Source organism: Neocloeon triangulifer, unplaced genomic scaffold, assembly GCF_031216515.1.
Source record: "Neocloeon triangulifer isolate White Clay Creek 2 clone unplaced genomic scaffold, ASM3121651v1 ptg000002l, whole genome shotgun sequence".
Lineage (NCBI taxonomy): Eukaryota > Metazoa > Arthropoda > Insecta > Ephemeroptera > Baetidae > Neocloeon > Neocloeon triangulifer.
In genome coordinates, this window is record NW_026775545.1 from 1,924,149 (window position 1) to 1,951,917 (window position 27,769).

Sequence of the window (27,769 nt, forward strand, 5' to 3'; positions counted from 1 at the left end):
TTATTATTTTTTGCGGGCTTATATACTTTTTTCACATTAGTCCAATTCTTTCTGTTCTCACATACCCCGCCCCAAGTTGAAGATATCAATATGAGATTTACACCACTTGATCATCTTAGTTCCAAGGCAAGTTTCCTAAATTTTTATCAAAAAATTTTCAAAATTGCGGGTTTTATGGGACATTTTGAAAAAATCAAAAAACGCAATTATCTCGGCTTCTAGTGGTTGTAGAACAATTTTCCGGGTATGGTTGAGCTCATCTCAGCAAGTTCTACAACTATTCTATTAAAAGCAAAATTTTAGGTCAAAGGTCAAGGTCAATTTTTGTGAACGTAAATTTTCAAACTCAAAATTGAAAACCAGCCGACCATTTTAAATTAATTTTGAGATAGCCAAACGATTCCTCGTAAAAATTTACGTAATATATGTCAAAACTGCGATGAGGTTATTTTTTGTTAAATTTAAAAATAAATAAGAATATTAAAAAACATGGTTTTTTGCAACTCTGAAGACAGGGTCAACATTATAATCGCATTTAACTTCGTCCCTGATGATTTTAGGTAAGAATTGATAATGACCAAAGTTGATCCCCACGTCAAGACCAATCGAATGATATATAGGTCAATGACCTTTGGTGACCTTCAGGCAAAAGGTCACCCAGGTCGGTGACCTGAGGTCACCTGACCTAGATGTATGATATGTTTTTGAAAAGGTCTTGTTAAGAAGATAATTTTGGTTACCATGTTTTGGTCTGTACCTCGACTACAAACCAAATGATTGTACTTTTGTTTTTTTAAATGCACAATTTTATGAGAAGTGAATTTGAAAAGTACAATTATTCGGCTTGTAGTTGATGAACAGACCAAAAATTGGTGACTAAAATTATCTTCTCAACAAGACCTTTTCAAAAACATATCATACATCTAGGTCAGGTGACCTCAGGTCGCCGACCTGGGTAACCTTTGACCCGAAGGTCACCAAAGGTCATTGACCTATACATCATTCGATTGGTCTTGACGTAGGGATCAACTTTGGTCAATATCAATTTTTACCTAAAATCATCAGGGATGAAGTTAAATGCGATTATAATGTTGACCCTGCCTTCGGAGTTGCAAAAAACCATGTTTTTTAATATTCTTATTTATTTTTAAATTTAACAAAAAATAACCTCATCGCAGTTTTGACATATATTACGTAAAATTTCACGAGGAATCGTTTGGCTATCTCAAAATTAATTTAAAATGGTCGGCTGGTTTTCAAATTTGAGTTTTAAAATTTGAAGGTCACCAAAGGTCATTGACCTATATATCATTCGATTGGTCTTGACGTGGGGATCAACTTTGGTCATTATCAATTCTTACCTAAAATCATCAGGGACGAAGTTAAATGCGATTATAATGTTGACCCTGTCTTCGGAGTTGCAAAAAACCATGTTTTTTAATATTCTTATTTATTTTTAAATTTAACAAAAAATAACCTCAACGCAGTTTTGACATATATTACGTAAAATTTTACGAGGAATCGTTTGGCTATCTCAAAATTAATTTAAAATGGTCGGCTGGTTTTCAATTTTGAGTTTGAAAATTTACGTTCACAAAAATTGACCTTGACCTTTGACCTACAATTTTGCTTTTAATAGAATAGTTGTAGAACTTGCTGAGACGAGCTCAACCATACCCGGAAAATTGTTCTACAACCACTAGAAGCCGAGATAATTGCGTTTTTTGATTTTTTCAAAATGTCCCATAAAACCCGCAATTTTGAAAATTTTTTGATAAAAATTTAGGAAACTTGCCTTGGAACTAAGATGATCAAGTGGTGTAAATCTCATATTGATATCTTCAACTTGGGGCGGGGTATGTGAGAACAGAAAGAATTGGACATTATAATTTTTCAAATTTAGAATTTATTGCAGACCTGGTTCAATAATGGTACAGAACTGGTGCAGAACTGTTCTGCATCAGTTCTACATCAGATCTGCACCCGTTATGAACCAGATCTGAACCAGGAGAGTAATTCGCTAAAATAGAAAGTTTCCATTTACATTTATGGCTCATTTTCTATCCACTCAGATTATTTTTTTAAGGCTTGTAACAATTTTTTCGTACCTCCTCTTAGGCCCTGTTACTCTAATAGTTTAGATTTTTTTACTGGATCAAATCCTGCGTGTGCATATTTAGTTGTCTGAACAGAGACGTCATTGTGTGTCCTGCGAGTTCTTTTCATTCACAAAAATAAGTTGTCTCAATTTCTCGTCGGCCGTTAGGTGATGCATCATGGCCTGTCAGAGCCTCGCAATTGTGCATGTTCTGGCCCCCTGATTTGAGCGGCAATGACACACATGATGTGCTCTCAGATGAAAAAAAAACTCCCTACAAACAGCGAGTGCATATTCCGATATCAAAACAAGAAATCCGATTTTTTTAAATATTATACAAGTACATGTAACTATACAAAAAAGAGACAAAAATTCAGAACAAGGATTCAACAATTTTAATTCAAAAATGAAATTTTCTAACTCTAACATACATGAACTATCCGAAGGAAAATTAAATATTCTTCATTCAGTAAAAACATTAAATTTAATTTATCTATATTTAATTAATAATTACTAATTTTTAATGTGTTTGGAGAAAAATTACTACAATAAAACCCGACTATGTCTTTTTGGCTTGGTTTTTTTATGATAGGGCAACAGCAACAAAATTTACAAAAATATAATTTCTTTAAATATTACATAAATGCAACCATTGCAACTTGGATGTTACGCAGGCTGCATACTTTCATCATTCCTCCAGTCTAAAAATCAAAATCACCCCCATTGCTCTTTACGTTTTTTTTGTCCATTCACTTTTTATACAACCCATCTTTTTGGATTTTCAACTGCACACAACAAAGCATTAAAGGCAATTTGAGATGCTCAAGGTAAGCAAGCCGCTTTGAAGGCATTTTATCGCTCCAGAAATTCGAAAATAATTGCACACTTTAAACTCCCCGACATTGGACCTCATCAAAGGCACTTTGAGCAGCGAGTTAATTCGTATCCTCGGCCGAGTTGATCAGAAAAGAGCGCGCGCGTCCATGATGTTTCGAAAGAGCTGCGAGCGAGGCGAGTTTTTTTGTGTGCCGAGTGGAGAGGGAATAATGATAGGTTTGATATCGAGAATTACACCACGCCTATATAATAACAAACTTCAGCAAAGTTTGGGCTCCGGCGTAGCATTGTGTGGTGCGGCTGGTTCGTGACCGGGGCCATTTATTTGACACGACATTGTGCTGCACCAGCATAAGACTATTATCAGTTTGCTGTTAATTCCGTGTTGCTGCACAAAAAAGGCAGCAGGCCAAATAATTGGGACCCGTAGCCGCATGTAATATAATTTTCCCTCTCTGCAGCGCCCACCGACCATATTTTCTCTATGGATGTGTGTGTGTTTATTAATATTACACACCCAACTAGCAGCATTTGCCAACTAATGCGCGCAGACATGCGAGCTGAAAACAATGTTGATACAACCATTACACCACCACACGTCTCTCTCTCTCAGAGGCCGGAGCCGCCGCGTGTTTCTTTTAATATAAAGTTGGAGCCGAAACATATAGAGCTCGTTGTATTTCATTATCGTCCCCTCATTATCGGCACCCATATACCGATAAAAGCAGCATATTATTCCGTGTTTTGCCTACTTTGACAATCTGCTTCCTAGAACACAATTTATACGAAAGAAAAACACGGAAAAGAATAAATAAAACATGAAATGACAAAATATTTCTATAACGCTTACAATATATTAGTGGAATTTGAATAAAAATTATGATTTTTTTTTTTAAAATGTTTAGAAATTATTCCAACACAGGTGCGACAAGTTTTTGTGGAAATTTATTGCTATATCTACTGAAAAACTCTTATGCATTCTCATTCATCAATTAGAAATCCTGTGAATATTTTGAGAAAAAATTTCACAGCAATCCAAGCCTTGCACAATCCAAATTTTTGATCGATTCTTGATTCTTGACATAAATTAAATAATTTGTTTGGAGATGTTTTTAAAATTAAAAATAAATTACTAATTATTTTTATATTTTAACCATTTTAACAGTTTTCAACATCATATAATCCAAATTAAGTGTTTTTTTTTTAAATTAAATTATTATTATTTAATTTTCTTCTTTCATCACTTGATAATCAGTCATTTTTTACAAATTGAAAACTGAACAAAACTAAATTCTATAATGCAGAATTGGTAAATAAAATGTAAAATAAAGGATCCCTACTTGATTTTTAAACGTAAAGAAAGCTAAAAGCTAATTTTCATTTACAAATGGTCATTGCTGTGTGAACAAGAAGCTCAATTAATATTTGGGGAAATTAACTTGTACACTCATTGATTTTGAGAATTTCTTTCATTTTAAATTTTGAAAACAATAACGAGGCAATTTGTAAATTAACTGCATAAAAAAATGAATTCAAACTAAAATGTTTCTATCGGCACCTTTTTTTTTTTTTTTTTTTTTTTTTTTTTTTTTTTTTTAAGTGTATTTATATTTAATTTCATATATCTACTTATATCAAGCGTTTTTGAGAACTGTTTCAGAGTGGGTGTCTCACTTGACCTATAATGAGCAAAAAGAATTCGGTTTTTCAGGAATCAATAAAAGCTACCGCGCGCGGCTGCTGAGCATCACAGATGATGCAGCGGCGGCGAGGAACACACACAATGCGCCGCTCCACGCCGCGAGTTTTATATTTAAGCTTGGCACCGCGCGCATAATACATTTTATGCATATTTGGAGCATGGGTATTTACCCCGTGCACTTGATGGAATGATGGATAGCCGTCTATATAGCTGCGATATATTTATAAATAAACACGCGCGGCGCACTCTCTTCCCATCGTTTGTACCACCCGCAAGAGAGAAAGAGAACACACGATGCTCTCTCTCGGCATTCACTTGGGCCTCCGCAAGAGAAGAGAGAGAACCAACGCTCAACGACGAGATCGTGCTCTCCGCAGAAAATAATAAACACGCACATTGTGTGGCGAAAATTGAAGGAAAAAATTGAGAAAACGAGCTGAGAGAGCACAAAGGGCGCCCAGGGAAAAGATAAACTTGAGATAGAGAGAGTGCATGAGCTGGCAAAAGATAAACAAGTTGATGTTTATCTCTATGGGGGTTGATATGTACAAAGTTTGCAGGTTATTGTACACAATATATAAAAGCTTTGGGTGTGCATAGTTCAGATTGATAATTTAATAAAAAATAAGCCACCTTAATTATTAAAATTTTAGATTCAAGAAATTTAAAATTTATAAACTTTTTAATTTTAATTGTAATAATTGATTATTTATTTATAATATATTATTATTATAATAATATTGTATCATTATGTTATATTAATTAATTATTATTATAATTTTGGTAACAATAAGGTCTTATATCCTAAAAATATTATTGATATATATTCAAAGTATTGAGGTATGTGATTCTAATCTCAAAAGTCATTTTGATCAAACTTTGGTTCGTTTCGTTCCTCTCCAAATCAGACAACAACAAAAGATACACTAACACTATTAAAATTGAGTCCATCTGAAGCATTTATTCTATAATTAGCATAGAACACTCGTTATTGTGTCGACCCTAATTTTATTAATTGAACAATAAATCGGAGCAAATTGTAAAACGCACAATGCGTGTCCCCTTAAGCTGCTTTCATCGCTCCACTATTACTTCTAAAATTTGTTTAGGGAGCACAAAATCTTTTTGCTTTTCGCTCTCCGGCCAGCAGCAGTGGCGGCGGCGGCAAGGGCATTAGGGTGGTCAAGAGTATATATCACCCCTATTAAGGGGTGATATTATACAAAAGCGTGTGTGCTGTGCTATCCTGGGCACATGTAAAGTGACCCCTGCGGAGGGAAACCCATACTTCAGCTAAGAAAAATGGGTGCACGTGGTTGGCTGACCACTTGCGGTCAAGGCACATTAATATTGGCCGGCCGGTGCTCAAGGGGTTGCCTACCCTCAAGACAGCAGGCAAATTTATAAGAGCAATATCGTCACCTTTGCTGAGAGCTTGCGGTCGCCGAACGAATTTACGGCGTCCAGCGCATTAATTAATTTCAACAACAGATGCGCTCCTCTTTTCAAACTTAAATAACTGCTGCTCTTCCTGGCATAAAAGGCTTTGCCGCCACCCTGGGTTTATTACGGCTAAGGTGCGGAGTTTAAGAACGCAAATAAGCAGCACTTAACTTTAAATAAAATTATGCAAATTTGAAAGGAGATGACATGTCTTATTTTTTTTATAAATTGATATGGGTCAAAATGAAAATTGTGGTTATAAGATGTATATTTTTCCCCCTGGAGAAATATAATCACATTGGGGGCTAATTTAACTTACCTTAACTTGGTTAAGACTATATGGTTCAAATTAATCCACCATATAAACTTTCAATGGCGGGTCTTTTGTGAAACATTTTTTCTGAGTTTTTTTTTTAATCCCCCTCCCAATATCAACTAAAATTCATATTTTGGTTTCTGGCTGCAACCATAAAATTGATGTGTAATATACCAGTGTAATACTATACATAATTGTAACTTTTATAAACATTTTATTAGTATATATGTTATTAATCTTATTGCACTAATTTATATTTTATTAAGTAATCTTTCATTTATTGAAAGTTATTTCTTATTATTTATTTTAATTTCATATTTTTTTATGTTTTAAGAGTTTTTCAAAAGTAAATGAAAATATTTTTAGCATAATAAAATTTGTAAAATATCAAATACTATTTAAATTGTAGTTTATGCCAGAAAATTAAGCTACATGTGAAACGGGAGTTCTCGGGTGTGTCTAGGGTTTTTGGGTTGGCCGAAAGAGATGAACTTTTATTCCCAATTAATTAATAACTCGTTGGTGAATTACTCGACGGCGACTGCGGGTGCAGTCGTCTGATTCGGGCTTTCTGAAATATAAAACACGAAAGGTGGGTGAAGCAGCCGGGCTAGTGCGGCTGTATGCTTCAGAGCGGGCCGGCGGCTTATGTGCCTCGTACAGGCTTATAAGCGCGCCTTGCCTTTCAAGGGAAACACAAAGTGAAACAACTTGAATTGCTCGTGGAACTAGATAGCGAGTTGCCGTCGGTTTATTTGTGGCATTCATCAAATAATACATCTCTGATTCAAGTCTAAGTTACAATATTAATTTTGATAATATTTAATTGACTGTTTAATATTTGATTATTGTTTGATTACATGATTAATATTTAATATATGGTCTTTATTTTTAATGATTATTTTATTTACTTGATTGAGCAATTTAATTATTGATTTTTTGGGTTACACATGTCTGAAAAGATAATAAGCTTTTTCTCAGAGGATCTGCAGTTATGCAGCGTATTACCATTGATGACATTTATAAAATGAAATATTAAAAAAGAAATCAAATTTGATAAATTGAGAGGAAACTATTACAGGCTGTTCTGGTGGTTATTTTCAAGTGAGGCCGGGATTGATTTTTATCATTTAACATATTGAGAAAAGAAAGCACTTCAAACCGGACCAACTTATCCTCTCGTTTTCATTAAAAAAGCATTCCATGTCTGCTCGTTTTACCAATTCCAATCAAAGTCTGCGACCCTATTATATATAATCAAACATGAAAAAGCTATAGACCCAAAAATTATTATTGCTGTTTCTTTCATCCTAAGATGTTACGCGCGAATTTTACATTGAGAGAAATAGTGTACAATTGTTTTGGGAGCTGGATAATAAACAAAAATTTTCCAGAAGAATAATAAAACGTGTATTCAACGCAAACACGACACATACTCAATTATCTATACTAAAATAAGCGAGGCAACGAACATTGAATTTCTCGACAAAGAAGCACCATAATATGCCTTATCAAATGATTTTAAAACTTCCGAGATCTAAAAGTCCCAATCCGCCTCTCACAATCAGTGAGCCTGGTTTAACTTTGTTTTAGTCTTTTCATTCTTTTCTTTTCACAACTAAATTAGTAAATTTTAAAAACCATGACTATTAATAAAATATTATTAAAAACCAATTTAAATAATAAATATAATATATATAAATATTCAGAGTTAATGTTTTAATATATTTGAATCTATGAAGGATAATTCAGTTTTTCGCCTCATTTTTTTTTTTTTTTTTTAATGTTTGTGTTATTTAAAAACAACATCAACACGATTGCAACTTCTCTAATAATAGCAAATTTAAAGTTTAGTGTGGTTTTTTAATGCAACGTGTAAACCTCCCAGCAACCCCAGCGTCGGAGTAAAGAACCCTTAACACTGCAGATCGCAGGCGAGCCCAAGCAAGAATCCGAGTCGGGGCAGCAAAAAGTTGGTGGTGCGTGTCTGTGTGTCGCGAGTGAGCACCACGTGGTGCGCTAGTCCCGCCTCCGGTGAGGCCCTTCCCCCCGCTGCCATTGGAGGCCGGGGTCACGTGGTGCCTGGGCCGGCGGCGTTGGCGGCGTGCGGGGCGCCGCGCGTCAAAGTGCCGGGGAAGTTGAATGAGCGTGCACCTCCTCGCGAGGATTACCTGCAAGCCGTGGCGGCCGCCGTCGACAACTGCTGGGGGCCGCTGGGGGCGGCCATGGACCACTGCAACGAGACCGGCTTCATCAACAGCCAGCCGTCGATGGCCGAGTTCATGACGCACCTCGCCGACCGACCGGACACGCCGCCCTTCCTCGATGTTGCCGCCGCGCAGGCCGACGGCCGCGGCCTCATGCAGCCGGCGGCCGCCGTGCCCGAGTACCCGTGGATGAAGGAAAAGAAAACCACGAGGAAAAGCAGCGCCCAAGGTGAGTTCCGACGAAATCTTAATTTCTTTAAAATCTATAAATTCGGAATTCGGAAATTTGAGCGCTTTATATAAATGTAAAATTTGAGGCAGTTTAGGACTAAAAGTTTGTAAATGAAGGCTTAAATTTAATACATGCCATTATACCGTTTAATTAAGTCTATAAATGTATAAAAAAAGTGTCTCGTACCCACGAACTTTTTGATTTCATCAATGAGAATGGCACTAAATGTGTAATTAATTGAGGAGACCTTTTTCATTATGCGACTCTTAAGACAATGACGCTAGGATAATAGTTAATAGGACACCCGCTGCTTCAAATCTTGAGGACCATCATATGTTAATTACAAAAACCGTGTTAATGAGAGAGTAATGTGCGCGCCGTATAATTTTTTCCACACTTTTGCACTTAAGGACAAGATGAAAAGATATAATGTGTGGGCCCAGATTACGAATTTACAATTTTTTTTAAGCATTGGCTATAAAAATGTACAATGCATAAAGGAACCTTTAATATGAATTAAAATCATTCCCATAGATCTTAAATTTTGAGTTTTTAGGCATTTTTGGAAAATAATCCATATGCAAATTGTCAAGATTTAACATGCGCCAAGCAAAATGAGAACGAAAAAATTATTTTTTGTTCCGACTTCCTTTGCAATTTAGAAATTCTGAATCCGCAACCCTAGCTTTTTTGAATTTATGAGAAATTCAATTTTGAGAAGAAATCGGCGTTTCTCACGCAGGTCAACAGATGATGAGGCTCTGAAAGGATGGCATGGGAAAATCCGGAGCGAAACTCGCAATGCTGACAAAATCACATACAAGACTTGCACGCGTTGTTATATTTCAGATTCACACATGCATGCACCATGGCAACATCTTTTTCTCTCTCTCACCGCGGCTCCGTCGCTCATGCTTAAATTTGAAGGATATGTAATTTTGTGAAATAACAAGCGCGAAATGGCCGTGTTGCCTCCGCCGCGACAGGATATATATTTTTTTATTTATGTAATACCCCGCAATGTGATGAAATATACACTCGCTGAGAGCAGAGTGCACTTTTATGGCCCTGGGGGATCTTTCTATCTGTGCAGCGCCCGAATTTGTACTGCAGCAGAGGGCAGAGGGTGCAGTCGAATGTATCATAAACATTTATGCGCGAATTGTTCAGCCAGTGTGATATTGCACTGGTTATACAAGACACTTTTCACTCACTAAATTTCCAAAATCGTAAAATTATACCATTTATCTCTCGTCAAGGTTAAAAAAAGGCAATTTTTTTTATTAAAAATTATGGGTTTTGACGGATTTGAAACTTATATTGGGATGAAAAGCACAGAGGAGAAACAAAATACAAGATAACTTAAAAATTTATACAAACCTTTATTATAATCTTATAACTGGAAAAAGTTGATTTTAAAAATAAAAAAATTAATCTATAGATTTCATAAGAATGTTAATTTTTAATATTTCTGGCATGTTTTCCTTTTAATAATAGTTCTCCCCGGAAGAATTCAAGTCAAATTCTTCCATCTGCAAACATCAGTTGACTTATTTATATTTTTATTTATTAAATTTCAATTTTTTTATTTTTGAAAACAAGTTTTTTTTCTTTTGCAATTTTTTTCGTCTTAATTTTTTGGCTCAAAAATTTAGAATTTATAAAACTAGTTTCTCTTTGTGGGTTACAAAGTATAATAGATTAAAGGCATCAGCTGCACTGCCTTTTAATTGTAAGTCTCGTGCCAATTTGTTCCACGTCATTGCGGAGCAATTTATGCTTTTCCTCTTTTGTTTCACGCAGGGATGATTAGTAAATGGTCCCCTCACTAAACCAAACCGCTACAATTTGCACCTTGCGCCGCGCGCCGCACTCCCCGGCACTTATACTCTGCTGCATTTAACGCAATTGAATTTATATAACATTTCTTGGCTCGCAAAGAGAAACGCTTACAACACTTTTTGCTCCCCGGCGCGTTTTACTGCATGAAAGGGTCAGCGCGAAAGATATAATCAAGCCGAGATTCGCGCTCTATTAAAATCCAAAATTGTGACTCTCTGGGGGCCGCTGGGAAACAAATTGTCGTCGCTGAGCAGGGGTGGCTTTTGACTTCACCCTCGCGAGACTGCAAATAAAATAAGAATGATCAGCAGTGAGAGAATCAGAAAATGTGCGAGACGCGAGAGAGAATTTGTTGCCGAGGGAGAGGCTTCGGTGGCCGCTGCGGCCTCAAATAGTCTTTTCGATGCAAAGAAATTTAACATAAAATAATATACAATTTATTTTGGTATATTTTATTTTATAAACTTAAATCAATATGATATTATTTGCAAATAAAAATAATTATTAAATTTTAATTTATTTTTTTTAATATGCCATCCACATGCAACATTAGCAAAATTGATCGTGTTATTTTTTTAACCCTACTTTTATATTAAATATTTTTTTTTATAATATTTATTTCAGGAGGGCAATACATGAATAGTTATTAATTGTAAAATTTTACACTTTCCTAGGATTAACTCTTAGTTGCATTGGTTTTATTGTAATTAAATACTAATATTTAATAAATAGTAATGAAATCATTCATCATAAAGGGGATGAATAAGACAAATATTGAGCGCAGACATTACTCAAGCTTTGTTACAACTTTATAAAAGTTTGCTCCGTTCATTATCAAAATTATAATATAATTTTTTTATTATTTCTGTAGCAAACAATTCATATTTTATTTATAAAAAAAATCCCATTTGAACTGACTTTGGTAAAGTTTTTATTTTATTGTAACCCTATTTTTAATGTAGTTGCCGTAAATAATTTTTGTATAAAGCATTTTTTTTTTTTTAATAAAACCGTTTTTCCTGGTTTTTTCAGTTTTTAAAAATTACCAAAAACAAAATATTCGTTACTGATAAAAAAATTAATTCACAATATTTTAAGATAATTGGCAATTGCATTTCAATATGCATATTTAGTTAGCTGAATAGTGAAAGACTCTCAGAAAAAAATTCTGAACTCTTTTATATCATTTCAGTTAATAGAAAGGATTTTTTTTTTAATATCTGTAAAACAATCTCCGCATAAGGGGATTGAAAGTGATATTATAAATTATTTCAATCTCTGTCAGAATGGCCCAATTCAATTTAATCTCTGTGGCTCAGCAACACATCCCTGCTCGTGTCTCTCTGGAGCCAAATTTAATTAGCCTGCAATAATCCGCCGCTCTCGGATTTCGCGCCGAACAGGTTGCATATACGCGGCAAGGGGGTGCGTTCATTGTTCGTTGCGCTGAGAGAGAGGTGCGAGCATTAAAGCCGGCGATTCTACTCTTCCCATTCAGGGTAGGGTTACACGTGTTAGGTGTGCCGCTACCATATACACTGTACGTGTGTGTTATGAGATGGAATTAGGTGTCTGGTTACACCCCGAGAACGGCAGGGTGCCTCTCGCTCACCGCAGGGGGTGGTTAACGATAGGTCAATTAATCTAATCCTTTGTCAAGCTGCAGTCAAGGAGCTGTGCTAATTGTCTGTCCTCTCTTGCTATACCTATGCGTGCTTGATATAATCACGTCATCAAGTCCTAAAAAATAAAATAATAAAAAATGTTGAAATTTTTAAGAAATGTTTTATCTTTTATACTAATCAAAGGAATTTTTCATTTCTCTCTGCTTTCAATTTTTGTTTTTCTTATTTAAAATATGCCACACTGGAAACAAATTTTTAAGACTTTTTGAGGAAAAATCTTGAGTTTCAGCTTATTTTGGAGTATGTAGTGATTTTTCAAAATTATTTATTTTTTAGAATTTTTCATACTCTTTTTAATTTAAATTTCCGACATAATTACTTAAACATATTTCCTTGAGGAGAATTCCTTTCAATTTATAAATATTGAAGCAATATCAATTTGAAATATTTGTTTGAAGAAAAGCGTTTGAATATTTCATGTAACATTTACGTATAGATTATCACACTGTTTTATTTTAACGAAACGGTAATTTCGTAGATTGGAGCGCAGCAAAAGAGTTGAAAAGGTGCTATGCAAAAAGCATCTGTGACGCTCCGAATGTGTTGACACATGCAGCCAATGAAACCGCCATTAGTGTAAATAAAACGTGCCAAATGCGAGTGCAATCAATTGGCCATCAATTAGTGCAATCCCTCTCTTTGTCTGGCTGTCGCGGCACTGATTATTTTTTCATTCGCTCAAAAAGCCATTTTGTGGCAGACCAAAATACCGTCCTAAAATTCTTTCTGATAAATATTCAAAATCGCATTTCAGTATATTCCTTTACAGTTATAGATATTCCTCCATAGTCTCGGATTTGATGGTAAAATGTTTACCAATTTTTAATATATTGAGATTAATTATCCAAAAAAACCTCTCTCAGCTTGTCTTAAAAAGAAAACACAAAAAGAGACGAATTATTATTGTGTTGTGTTTTGACTGGCGCTGCTTCTCTTTCTCTGCCGCAGTTTTAAAAAGAGAATGTTGGCGGTGTTTATTTTAATACCTTGTTACAAGCGGCTTGACAAGCTGAGATATTTATTCTAGTAATAAAGGCGGCGAACGTGTCGATGGATTGGATCTTTCCGAGAGTCTAGGCTCCTGCTTTCTGTCACTCTCGTCGCGCTGCATACATTTTTACATTTCTTGGCTTTGATCACCTGGCAAGAGAAGACGAGAGGCGATTTATAATTAGCTCTCCCTCGGAAAAATTTGATGAGACACACGTCGCCCCTCCGAATCCTGACTCTGACAAATTTGGATTGATTCAATTAGTCAAAAAAAAAGAGTGACACAAATTGTTAATTGTGTTGTTGAAATTGTTTGAGATAAATAAAAAAGAATAGCATGTTTGTTTTCTCGTAAAAAGAAGATGTGTCGTATTTAATTAGTAAGAATTTAAGAGGGAAAAATAACCTCACCGGAAAAAAACTTTTAATTGTTTGAAATTTAATTTAATGAAATACCTTGACAGACAATTTTAATTTACAAATTTAAAAAATCCAAAAACAGGTGTTTTTAATCTTCTCTGTGCATTTTGGTTTGATTATTCCAGTTCCTCTTAAAACTTAAAAAAAAAAATGTAATACCTGCAGCAATTATTTTTATAATATTAATTTCATTCAGTTTTCTGCAGGGTTACTTTGCCCAATGGAAGAAACTCATGCAAAATATTAATCAATTTTTCCCACTTTTAATGAAATCTGTTTCGATTCTATTGTATGTAAATTTTTTCACCAGTTTGGTCACAAAATTTTGAATTAAATACTTCTGAACGTTTGTGTAAGTAAATATGGTTATTCCTCAAAAGCTAAAGCAAAATTTTATTAATCAAAACCATAAGCATTGAGCATAGACATTATTAAAAATTTGCATATCAATTTTATTCAGAAACAGATTTAACTCAAGATTGTTGTTTTTTTTTTCAATTAATATGTGAATCAAAAATCTTTCATCGAATTTGAAGTTAATGCGCACCGGCACGTTATAAAAAAGTTTCATTTGGAGCCTCCTTGGCGGCTCCCATGCTGTTGTTAGTTGTTTTACACACACACACACACACACACGGCTGCAATTAAATTAAAAAACAAAGGAAGTGAGTTCTCAAGTTTTGGTTGTGGATGTACATGCACGCCGGCAAACATATTGGCTGGCGGGGCAGAGAAAAATTGTCAGAGGCGGATACCAGCTAATTTTTCAGGCACATGTGAGCGAGGGCTCCGCCGCTAGCTCACAAAAATGCAACGGTATTAAACCGCTCTCACACGAAAAGGAATATTATATTTTATATGTACGAAAGGAAATATATATCCATCCATCCACATAGAAAAAATTATATACACGTCTGTATACGCGCGCGCAGAGAAGGCAGCGGCTGAAAAATATACATTTTGAGCTCTCAAATTATTAATGGCTTGATGCGCCTCGTGGAAATATCTAAAAAAAAATCATATAATAATCAAAAGAGAAACCGTTTCTCAAGACTTATATTGTTTCCCGCCGCAGGTAATAAAAATGATTGTGTGATCAATTTTTAATATGAAAAAACAAAAGACATCATAACAAAATTAATAAGCTTTTCTCTCTGGAGAGTTGAACAAAATGAGTTTTATGTCTGAAAAGTGTCAAGAAATGACAAACTTTTGTAACGTTAATTCCTTTTCTTTTTTAAAAAAAGAGGGAAAATTCAGTGTGCTGCAAGCTGTAAGGAATTTAAATTTTAAGATTGAAAAGTCCACAAGTAAAGAGTGATTATAAAGACTCTCTGTTGTCCGACATTTGACATGAAGTAATTTTTCTAAAGAACTTGAAGCTTTGGCAACTTAAAGTATATATTCGCAGCATGAAAGGAAACAAGTTAAATGAAAAAAAAAAATTGTTAGCAAGTGAAATATGGACTTGTGAATTTATAACACTTTTCCAAAATATTTCATTGATTTTTGAAGAAAACTAATTTCAGTTCGAGAAGAAAAGATAACAATAACAATTATTTTGAAAATTACATTCCACTGAAAAACGTTTGTCAAATTAAAATTATACTGTCAAAAAGTCACTAGCATAATTATTTACATTATGTTGAAATTTGTTGACACTTTCACTCAACACAAATTTAAAAACCTGCGTAAAATATACCGCACCAGCGGATAAAATATATATTCAGGGTGAAAGCGTTGGGTGTTGCAGGGGGTACTATTTTATTAAATCAGCCGCGGTTATCAGGCAGCATCGGCGGTTGATAAATGCCCGGCCGCGCGCTGTCAGTCATATCGATGATGAAACAAATCAATACCTGCCATGCACCATGACCACGCATTTTTGCCGAGCCAACAACCCGCCGCCGCTCTGCACTGGCAGCACCACCAAATTTGTATATATATATATTCGTGTACACATTTATTTTGTTCAGCACATTTTAAAACACACACAGCAGCAGCAGCATGACGCACAAAAATCCAAATCGGCACTCTCTATCGCGCGGCGAGATTATTTAGGCCTGATTAAAAACGACCCCCGCGCCACCGAAACATGAGTTATATTTTTACATGAAAGGGCGATAAAAGTTTTTCGTAAATGTGCAGTACATATACATAAATTGCCACAAAAAAGGGATGTGGAATGTGATCGTGTTGTGTTGATAACTTGAATTATTTTCCATACGTCAAAAGTATGACAATTAACTTATTTTCGTCGTATAGCCAGAAATAAAAAAAAATAATTATTTTTGTGTAAAGTTTAAATCGGAAAATAAATTGAACAATCCCTTTAGAGCTCTTTACATAAAATGCTCTTAAAAAAGAATACAAATATTACAGCAAGCAATAAAATATGAATATAATAAAATTTGTGGCTATTTTGAAGCGGTTTATCTTTAATCGTACAATTCATTGGTTTTGAAAGAAAAATACCATGAGTGACGCATTTGTGTACCAAATGAATTTTAAGATTTAGATGCACCAAAATATTAATAAGTATTGATATATAATTAATTTTTATTAAGACATTTTAATATATATTTTTTTAATTTGTTATATTTAATTTTATAATTTTATATTTATTTTTTTGGATAATTTTTGAATTTTATGTCATTTATATAGACTTAAAATATTTGACACACATATGAATAAATTTTTTATTAGAAACTATATATAAAACAAATTTATTTATATATAAATTTTTTTAACCCTTAATGCAATTTTAAATCTTTCTAGTTATCACTTCATTTAATTTGTTCCTTGCCAGTTTGTTATTGTATTTTATGTACAATCCAAGTCACATTGGTTGAATCACAAGTTCATTATTGGTGACAAAATTCAAGAAAGAAAACAAATCAAATTATTCCAAATTTTAAAATCAATTTCAGTTTTTGCATCGTAAAATATGCACTAATAATTTTTTTGTTCAATACTTTTGAATTTTTTACCTTTTTTACTATAATAGCTTCAATTTTCAAATAATCTTGATGGTTATAATTTTCCAGGAAAAGAGTTGCTGCTCTATGCAATTAATTTCTTTCCATTAGACTAAAAAATCCATCTTACAATTAGCGTCGTATTTAAAATTTTTGAATAATTTGTGGATCCAAAATAATTTTCCCTCTTGTTCACTGTGCGACTTTGCGTCATGTGTTCGGTTTCAAGACTCGGGGGTGCGTGACCAGCCCTCGGGGCACACAGAGCACGAATGTGTACATAATGTAACACGAGAGAGAGAGCACCGGCGGCAGGGTGAGTTCTGGTACATGAGCATGTACGTGACATGTGTGCACCACCCACCCTTGGTCGCCCCTCCTTCCACCCAATGGCAGGCAGGGGCGGGTTATTAAATTACAGTGCACGGACGCGGGGCCGAGTGTGTGTGTTTCCATTTCTCGGTGAGCATTCTGCTGGCTGGAGCGCAAACAGGTGGTCCAGCCAGAGATCTCACCGACTGGTATTCGCTCGCCAAAGCAGCACACACCGCCGGACCTTTTCTGCTTCCATTAAAAGCAGAGGCGAGAGCACCATTTTTCTGCACGCCATGGTGCACACCAAGAACCAAATCAAATTCATTTCTTGTGGTGCGGAGACTAATTGAAGAGAATTATATTTCATCCTTCAATTTTTTTTTAATATTGCAATGGAAAATGAAAGCGAAAAAGATTTTAACAATGATAGTAAAAAAGTTTATTTATTGAAACTACATTCATTAAATACACCAAATTAATGCCTTTAATTTTTTTAAATAAATTATTGTCTGCATGTGGCTAATGAAACTGTGTAAGTTAATAAATAACTTACAATTATAATTAAATTTTTAATTAATAATAATATAAATTAATGTTTTTCCCTTTTGGATAAGTTGCTCAAATTTACTGGATTTTATTACAGAAACTATATTTGATTACCTTTAATTTAAATTGAAACAATTAAAAAATTCAACTATAATAATTAATTCAATTTACAGCGAATATTAAATTAACCAGATTTGTGGATCAACAAAATCTCGAGTTTAAACCTTTTTTAATATTGTTTTGTCCATAATATTGGTTTATTGAACACTCTCCAGAGTTATCTTATTTTAAAGCACAAAAGCCAAAAAAGGGGACAAAAAGAAATCGCCTCTTCCCTTTTTGAAAGAAGAAAAGAACTGTGCGCTTTTTTAGATTTAAAAAGCCGAGAGCTGTGTGGCGGCGTTGGCGGATTTTTACTTATCTGCACTTATTTTCATACCTCATTACCACAAGCTCTTAGTGGTGCGATTTTAATATGCATGAGAGCAGGGGGAGCGAAAGATACATAGACACCGACTCGCTTGTGTGCAGCCAAAGTAAAAGCGGCTCTCTTTTTCTTCTCTCTCTCTACTTTTGTACATAGGCGCGCAGCTTTACGCAAAGTCTTTTTATTCAAACCAGTAGGAAATACATGGTTGTGCAGGGCATTGATTTTCCAGCCCTTAAACTAAACAACAAACTTTTTGGCGAGAAAAACAGTCCGCCCCAGAGAGCGCCAGAGAAATAAATGGAGACACACCAAAACTGTTATTTAATTCCTCGCCACCGAAAACAGCTCGCATGTAGCCCTTCTCTCGCCCTTTTCCGACGCGTAAACGGATCCCTTTTTGCGCCGCGTTTGTTGTTGAGATTTGGAAATTATATTTTGCCTTTCTCTAAACCACCGCTTAAAGCTATAAAATGGGAGATTTTTGTTTTTAATTTGATTTTAAATAATTGAAATAAGTGCACAGTAAAAGGAGAATAATTTTTTTTTCTATTATAATATAGTAATCATTCTAAAAGTTGCACAATATTTTTCGAATCCAGTATACAATATTTATAGTAAATATATATTATTGAAGCATAAAAGATAGCATCCAGATTTCTGTTCGAAATTGATAATAAACTAGTCCTGGAAGACAAAAAGCGTGTAATTAACGGGGTCGAAAACTATACTTTTGTTTTATTCAGTTTGGTAAAACGGTTTGGAATTTGTAAATGAAGTTATCCATATAATACAGTCATGTCATTGTGAAAGTGAGATTACACAAAATAACTTTTTAGTTATTTAACAGTTTTATATAATTTATTAATGAAACTGCAGGAATATACAAGATAATTAAATTTCACCAGAATAGGATGATCGTTAAGAACTCAACCTTAAATCCGAATTCCGAATGGGGTAAAACTTTTTGTTATATCAGTTATATTTATTATCATATCAAGTTCAATTAGAATACAAATTGCTTATGCCGCCACATTGCACCATCACAGTATTGTAGTTTCATACTCGCACTATTACCCTTTGCATCTGATGGTGACATACACTTATTTTTTTTTTTTTTTTGAAATATTGCTTTCAAATAAGTTCTTGAGTATTTTAATATAATAAAGTAAATTAATAAATTCTTAATATTTATTAAATAAAATAATTTAATAATATTTTAATTAAGTTCGTTTGACAATTAAATGAAAAGGAAACAAATATTTACCTTGTTATTAAATTAAATTTTTCTCCTGAAGCAATAACAATTCTGTTTAAAATAATTGTAAGAAAACTATGTGTGTGATGACATCTTTTTCGAGCCACCCCCTCAAGGGTGCAGAACGGTGGTTTTTGCGCGTGCCAAGCAGAGGCAGGAACAAACTACTCACGGAGGTTTGTTATCAGCTTAATTCCACTTGGCTGCGAATTTCGCTCTGCAGCTCTCTCGCTCGTCGCCGATTTCGCCAGCAGCGACGCAAAAAACACGCGAGTGGGCGGTTGGAAAAAATATGGATTCTTGAAAAATAGCTGCTGAAGTTGCAGAGATTTGACAGGCCCTTCTGTCGGTGCATTCGGCGCGCCGGCTATTAAGCGTGCGTGAAAAAAAAATGGAAAAAAGAAAATTCAACCCCCCTTTTATGCAGCTTTTTGCGTGGCACGATTTTTCTACACTGATATTCTGTTTCACTCCCTTGTCGAAGGAAACGCGCTCGTTTATATTAAAAATGAACTGTCTCCTGCAGCACGGCAGACACACGCGCATTTTTATTGCCGATGCATTTTTGCGCCCCCGCGCCGCCAAAGAGAAAGGCCTTTCCACCCCCTTATATGTATATAGCTATGGGTGAAAGCGGCAAAAACGCATCTTGGCACCACCCTCGATAGGGAGCAAGGATGCAGCCGAATTTTGAATTTATAACATTGATCTCGACCTGTGCTGCCTCTGATTATGCACTGCAGAGGAAGTTCAAAAATTCACAATTTACTGCTCGGCCGAGCTAAAAAAAATATAAGAAGTAAATTTCAAATTAATAATTCTGCTTTTTTTCTGAAAAGCAATCATGAAATTGGTTCATGTCATTTACTTTATTTTAATTAAGGAATTTTTAATTAGAGATGCATTTATTTATTTTATGTAGAAAAATTGTGGTGATGCCAATAATTAACATGCCCTAATAAATTAAGGGTCCTAAAGTAGTTTATAAAAAAATTATAGCAGATTAGATTAAAATTAAGGGGAATCTTTATATAAAAATCAAACAAGTCTATAAAGATATTAGAGAGGCATTTGTACTGTTCTAGACCAACAATTACATTTATTTATTTATTTTATTTATTTATATCATATCAATTACATATATCAGTAATTTTTTTTTATCATTGATGGTCTATACCTGAAATTTCCATTTGGTTAAAAAAAAACTTAATAATTTGGCTCAATCCTTCCAGAAATTTTGTTTTCTGACTACGTGGAAATTTGAATCTGTCATCAAAAGCGTTGCATTTTTTTCATACAGATGTCAAAAATTAAGCTGCAAGAATAAAAATTTCTATCTATTGTTTTTTGGCGATTTTCACACTGCCATGTGATTTTTCGATTTTTAATTTACTTTGATGCCCTCCATTTTATTTTTTTACTGTGTACAAGGACAAAAATGCTCGACAAATCCAATTGTTGATATATTCAAAATATTCTGATTTTTTTTAGTTGCAAATTGTGTGTTGTTTTTTAAAACACAAATGTTTATCATGTTTCGCTTAGGATAATATTGAAAATTTGTGTTGTCAGTGAAATATTTTGAGCGTAAACTATTATAATTCTAAAATTTACTGTTTTAATCCTTATATTAATTATTTTGTGCACTCTCATTCTACAACAGGGACACATGTTTCGTTGATTAAAATAAATTAAATTTGATTAAAATTTGCAATATAATGCAGCTGTTAACCATTCGTTATTATGATGGGTACGTTTTTATCTCTTTTTTTGTCTCGCTTAAATAAAATAATAATAATATGTATTTTAATTTGCACCAATTCATCAAAATACCCTGCTGCTGCCACGCACGTTGACCGGACAAAAAAGTGCTGTCGTATTCCGCGTGTCTCTGTGAATATTTTTATAAAAAAAGTGGCCACAGCTCGGAGGGAATATCGAAAATGCATTTATTCGGGCAGCGCGTTGTATTTTGATAATCGGGCGCGCGGTGCGGCTGTTGATTTGCGGTTTGTGTGTTTATAAATGAGTGGACCACATCTGGCCGCACCATAAATCACTCGCCACGCGCGCCAGCCACGCATATATACACAGAGAGGCCACCAGATCACAGGCAGGGGTTGCCGAAGAGCGGCTGGGGGCGAGTTTTATCAGGACATGTTTCGCATTGGGGCGAACACGCGGCAAGCTAGATTATTTCTTTGCACGGAGACAAGATAAGAAAGAGAGAACACGTCCATAAAGAAACAATTTTTCTTCTTATATAAAGCACGGCAAAGTCATAAAAGGCTCACAAATTTTGGTCATAAAAATGACAATCAAAGTGTGATTTATAAATATATCTTTGGTCAGAATTTTTAAGTGATTGGTGTTCAAGCAAAAACTGTGTAAATATAAAATTTATGAAAGTATAATTTTTATGTTTATGTATATTTAATTTACATAATGAGTGAATCTTATGAGCATTATGATTTTTTTTTAAATCACGAAAAAGGAACCAAAAATTTTAGAATGGAAATTAATTGTGTATGGTAGATTTTTTTTAGGTAAGATAATTTGATATTTATTTATTTATGGCTATTTGCTAATATTTCTTTTGAAAAGTATTGTATAATATTTCTGCCATTTAATGATTGTTTAAATTTCAAAGCTGCACATAAATTGCCGATCAACAATATAAATTGCAGAAGGACTAAATTTGAATATTTTTGTAAAATGCATAAAACATTTTTATCCTATAAACAGAATTTCCAGTTTTTTACTCGCATTTTATTAAGTTTGCATAATATCTAATAATTTTTTTGCAAGCTTTATAACCTCTCCATCAAAAGTAAGAAATTCCTAGCTGAACTGAATTCATGGCGGCTGCGTAAACTTGGGCGACGTATGGTGCTCAAAATTAAATAAATGTTTGCTTCGTGACAGGACAAAATGGGTGGTCATTCAGTCATTATTCAGACCATCTGGGCCAAATTATGGCCGACTCACTCTCTCAATTATCTTTCATTTTTTGCCTGCCCGGTGAGCTCAGTGGAGCGTGCGTTTAATTTGGTGTTTCTCGCCGCCTTTTCGATTCTGCGTGTCCTACCGCGCCGCCAGCACCAATTCTTGCTTATGGGTGGGTGCACAATTCTCTACTCAATCAAAACCCACCAAATACTCCGCAGAATATACTATTTTCGCAGGTTTTTTTATAATTGTGAGATGAGACTATAATCAAATGAAATTTATTTGTAAAATCGCTATGGCCATCAAAATTGTGTAAGTTTTACTGTTTTTTATAAAATAATATTTATAATTTTAATAGCAAGATCACATTTTTTTTTTAAATTTGCATCAAATCAATAGAATATTTAAATGGATTTAATTTGTATTTTTTTTTTTAAAGAGATTGCTTTTGTGTAAAATTAAAAAAAAAAATTTGTTTGTCAAATGTCCATTTCAACATTTTAATTTTTCTTGAAAAGTAGCTCGTTCATGTAAAATAAATAAGCTAGATTTAATTTGAGAAGTTTATTTAGTGTTTTTATAAGTTTTCAATTATTTGAAGATATAAAAACTGCATCTCATCCCTCTAAAATAAGTTTAAAAAAAATCATTTCTCAAAACAATAAGATTCTTAGAAAGAAACGATTCGTTTTTATATAAGGACAATTTTAAGCTTTTTTGTGTAAATAAGATTTTGCGGCGGTGAACCTTTTGTTTGCACCCGAAGCTGCCATTAAGTGCCGCTGCTGGAAAGCCACGTCCTGACGTGAATTGAATCCCTCTTCTCTCTGCGCTGATCGATTTTCCTTTCCTCGGGTGTACGCAGTGGCTTATCAATAGGAGTATCAAACTGCGAGAGCAATGAGCTTTCCAGAGAGAGAGATGAGCAGCCGACTTAGTGCTGCTGGGTAAGAGATGCGCAAACATCTAGATTCGCGCCCGCGATAGAATTGTCCCCTCGGCACCTACTTTATACACGCAGTCGGGCTATAACTCATCAGTCAAATGGCCAGACATCCCCCAACCCTTTGACTCGGCACGTTTCACGTGGACTTTGTTGCGCCGGCGATTTATTTCAAAGAGGGCAAGCGTTCCACTTTATATAAGTGAATAACCCCTGCCAACCAACATTACTCACTCGCGCACTTCATGAAATTTGTAGTGGCTTCTAAAATAATAAATATATATAATATAAAATTTTAAGCTGTAATCTCTGCATTAAAGATCAATTATATAACCGGTTTAAATTCAGAAAAATAATTCAAGGAGCTTTAAGTTTATAACTTTTTTATATAAATTAATGTTAAACTATAAAAATATTTACTAAAATTAAATTTTTAAGAATATTTATATATATTCATTTTTTGTTTAATTAAATTTTTATTTTTAGGTTATTTGTTGCATTTTATAATTAAAAATTCAAGTTGTAAATTTAAATAAAGTTTTTACTTCGCTTTGACAAGTTTGTCAATGCGAAAAAAACTATTATTTGTATTATAAATTGTTTTACCAATAACAAATATAATTAATTGAGATTTGTTTAAAGATCAATTCTCTTCTTCTGATTTATAGGTCATATAACAGAGTTAATTATAATTTTAGTTACACATATTTGTTTACTTGAAAGAAATTGAAATTGATGAACAAGTTTTCTCTGCACACACAAAAATACACAATAATATCAAATTATATTTCTTAACTTCAATATTGAATTGAACCAGAATCATCTTGATTGTTTTTAAAAAGAGCAGAGCTCCATTGTAAGAGGAGTTTACCTCTCTATTTCAGGCTTACAGAAGTAGACCGGCTCGTCCTCTTAATTGGTTTAAAATGATCAAAACCCACTTTTTCTCTTCATCTAAATTTTCGCGTTTTTGTATTAGCAGTAAAAAAAATTATTGGGCTTTTTCTTCGAAGTGCATGATGCTTATAATGCTTATTTCTTATTTTTGTACAAAGGGAATAAATTTAATATTAATTTTGCAATTATTCTTTTAGTTGAGACTTTGTAAGATAAAAAATATTGATGTACAAACACCATAAATTATGAATGAAAATGTTAAGATATGTAATTTTCTAACCTTTTCTCTATAAATATTTTAAAATTTGTTTTTCTTTCGTTTTGAAATCCTTGCTTGGAGGGTTAATCGAAAGTTTTCCACTCCAAATCGTATTAAGAATTCCAGCCTTGCTGGTTATTCGCTGGGCATTTTCCCTCTTAAAAGATTGAGCAGAGAGATCGTGCGGCGCCCAAATTGAATTAACCGCGTGTGTTGGCGTTTGAAAGCGGCGCATTGAGTCCGGAATCAGGTGTGAAGTGTGAAACAGCAGCGGCCGCATTGTCCTCTCTCGCTTTGAACTCGCCGATGCAGAGCGCGACTGCAGCAGTGCCGCCGCGGCTAATTCTGCGGCATGCATAATGCATATGCAAATACGAGCCGCTTTTAATAAAAACTTTTTTAATAGAGAAAGAAGCGAAACTCGTTCGTCGGCCCGAGCAGAGAACGCAGGAAAACGAAGAGAGAGAGATAATCTTTGTCAAAGCCGCTTGCAGCCCCGGGGGTGGTTTCGCGTTATTTTTTCAGCCCCCTCTTTGGAAAGACTCCAACTTGAGAGAGAGAAAACGAGATCGAGTGGAGCTGCGAGAGCAGAAGCTCCTTCATTACTGTTATCGCTCTTTAATTGTGTCGCACACCATATTGATATAGCGTCGGCTTTGGGGACGAAGAAATAATGTGTCACAAAGTTTAAAATTTAAAATAATGTTCACAGTATAATATCTGAAACGAAAATTTGTGATACAATTTGGAAAATTAATTCTGTCGGTGGATCATTTCAATTAAAAAATATAAAATTTCAACGCTAAAAACAACACAATTTTTGTATATAAATATTGTTTTTTTTTTAAGTGTCTTAATAATTTTAAAATACTTATCCCTATATTTGTGGCTTTTTAATTGTTTTATTTTCGCGTTTATTGCAAATTAAAATAATTCTTGCAAAGAATTTTGTATTCAAATAAAAACTTGGAAATTTTAATATATATTGAAAATTTATAAATAAAAATGGAGGTTTGTAACCAACTGATAAATCTGTTTACCAATATATAACTCCAAGGAATGTACTTTTTATTTACCTTTTTATTTAAATTCATTTTATTCAATACCCTCTCATGTTAAACTTTGCGAGTTAATAATTTTCAATTTGATTACAACTTCCTGCTTGTCTTGGAATATGACTATCCAGAACGCTGCCTCCCTTATTCAAGGCGTTTTTCCCATGCACTTACCCACACACCTAACAAAAAGCGCGAGATGCGATGATCGTTGTTATGGTTGAGGACAAAGCAAGAGCACAATCAAATAAATAAATTGAAATGCGGCGCTCGCCTGGTGTGGCGCGCGATCCTCAGAAAAAGGCGGCTCCTTTTAATTTACTCATTCAAATCAGTGTCCAATCTCGCGGCGGCAACCTTCAAAGCATTATTTCTCGCCACGCTGGCATATCTCTTTATTTCAAAGCGCACACGGGAAATTTCGGCTCCGGCGACCATTCGATATACACAAATCATTTCGTTATTTGTTTGACTTGTCTGCCGCTTCGAATTTCAGAATTTCACGCTTGGCCAGATTGAAATGTCGCAAGGCAAAATAAAAAATTTAATGTTTATATGAAAGTGTGAGAGCAAAAAATCACTGTCAAAAATATAAGTTTTTAAAATTAATAAAAATCTTCTTATGTCTTCTAAATGAAAATAATTTTTTAAATCCAAATTTTGCCATTCAAAATATATTTATAATGAATTTTTTCTTTTTGATTTACATTAAAAAATAAAACGATTTTGAAACAGAGCATGAGAGCATTGATTCCCAATACAAAACTCATGTGGGGGCCACAGCAGCAGCAGTCTCTCTTTTTTTTGGCCAGGGGTTCAGTCTTGATGATTTTTTGCGTCACTGCTTTGCCTGCTGCGCCAGCTGTACGAAGCGAGAACAGTCTGGCGGTGCTGTATATAAATTTGTATCTATCCATCTCTGCGGTTCATCCCCCAGGGCGAGGGCTAATGATTACTCGGCCCGATGAAAAATTAGTGTCATCATCGGCGAGAGAGAGAGAAATTTCTTTTATTGCATCTTGGGGTGCGCCGAAACAAAAGAAACAAAATTTCCGTCTGGGAACTCTCGCAGGCCAAAAATATATAGCCATAGGAAAAGAAAAAGAAAAGACGGCAGGAGAAAAAAATTGGTAAGAGAAAGATTGATTAAAAATTGCATAAGAAACATGAGGGATTAAACATTATTTTTACTTTGGGAATAATGTTTTGTATTTCTTTTTATTTATAAAATTAATTCAAACTCAATTTGCATTGTAATAAAGAAAATTATAAAAATAGTTTTAACAAATTGATTCCCACTTGATTTTGTAATTATTATTCTTTATGTTAAAACTTTTTATTTATACTGCCAGAAATAATTTTTTTTTCATAGAGCTCTGACATTGAATCAATCAATATTTGTAAAAAAGTAAAAATTTGGATTAAAATTTTGTATTTATAATATAAAACATTATGGAATTAAGCAAGAATTCTAAACATTAAAACATATTTTTTTCGCTTTTTATTTATTATATTAAAGTTATTTAAAAGTTGTGCAAAATAATCACAAAACTTTAAATAAAATTATTATTATTATTATTGTTGTTGTTTATTCTTGTCCGACAAATATTACATACATGTTATATGCACAGATCACAAAGAAAAATTGAGATAACAATTTTTGGGAGGGAAATGTTCTTGGACAAGAAAAGGCGCCGCCTCTAGCAAACATTTTGCTAAAACACTCGAAATCAAGAAGAAGTCTCATGCCGAAACGAGCCTCATTTTTTGATGAAATATTTTTTCAAACCATTAATTCAATTATATTTTAAAATTTCTATTTATTTTATATATAATAAATAAGGTGAAGTGAAATTGGTACAGTGAAATTTGAAGTTAATTTTACTAAAGTGATACAGATTAGGCGATTATTATAGTAAATAATACTGACTTGTATTAATACTATTCTTTCACATTATTCTCGACTGGACAAATAAGGAAAACAGCAATGCTTTCTTCAGTTCATTTTATTGGAATTGGTCTTTCTTCCTGCACACTTGCATTGTTGATGCGGTCGATTGTTGTCTTGACAAATGCCTGGTCAGCGTGTGTAAATGTGTGAATGCACTGCACAGCAGCAGCAGGGTCCTCGGGGGCGCTCTCGAGGCAATTTGTCACCCCCTCTCACCCCTGGTGTCAATCCTAAAAGTCTCACTCTGAGCGCCCACGTCTCGCCCGAGACGTTCTTATTTTGGCTCGCTGTCTCCGTCGCGTTGTAGAAAGTAGTGGAAAACCACCAAAAAAATATAGAGAGTAGAAAAGAAAGACATAAGAGCTCAAATGGACACACCCATTATTTTGACGTGTGGACAACACAGACCCACAGAAATC

The 27,769-nt window shown here is 34.1% G+C and overlaps 1 protein-coding gene across 1 annotated transcript in view; it reads left to right on the forward strand.

Annotated features, from left to right (window-relative positions):
- Positions 1–489: 489 nt before the first annotated feature.
- LOC132205212 (homeotic protein proboscipedia) overlaps positions 490–27,769 on the forward strand; it is a 41,641-nt gene continuing 14,361 nt past the window's right edge. The window contains exons 1-2 of the mRNA XM_059634152.1: positions 490–560; positions 8,324–8,832. Of these exons, the coding sequence (XP_059490135.1) occupies positions 490–560; positions 8,324–8,832 (580 nt within the window). The remainder of the gene's footprint in view (positions 561–8,323; positions 8,833–27,769) is intronic.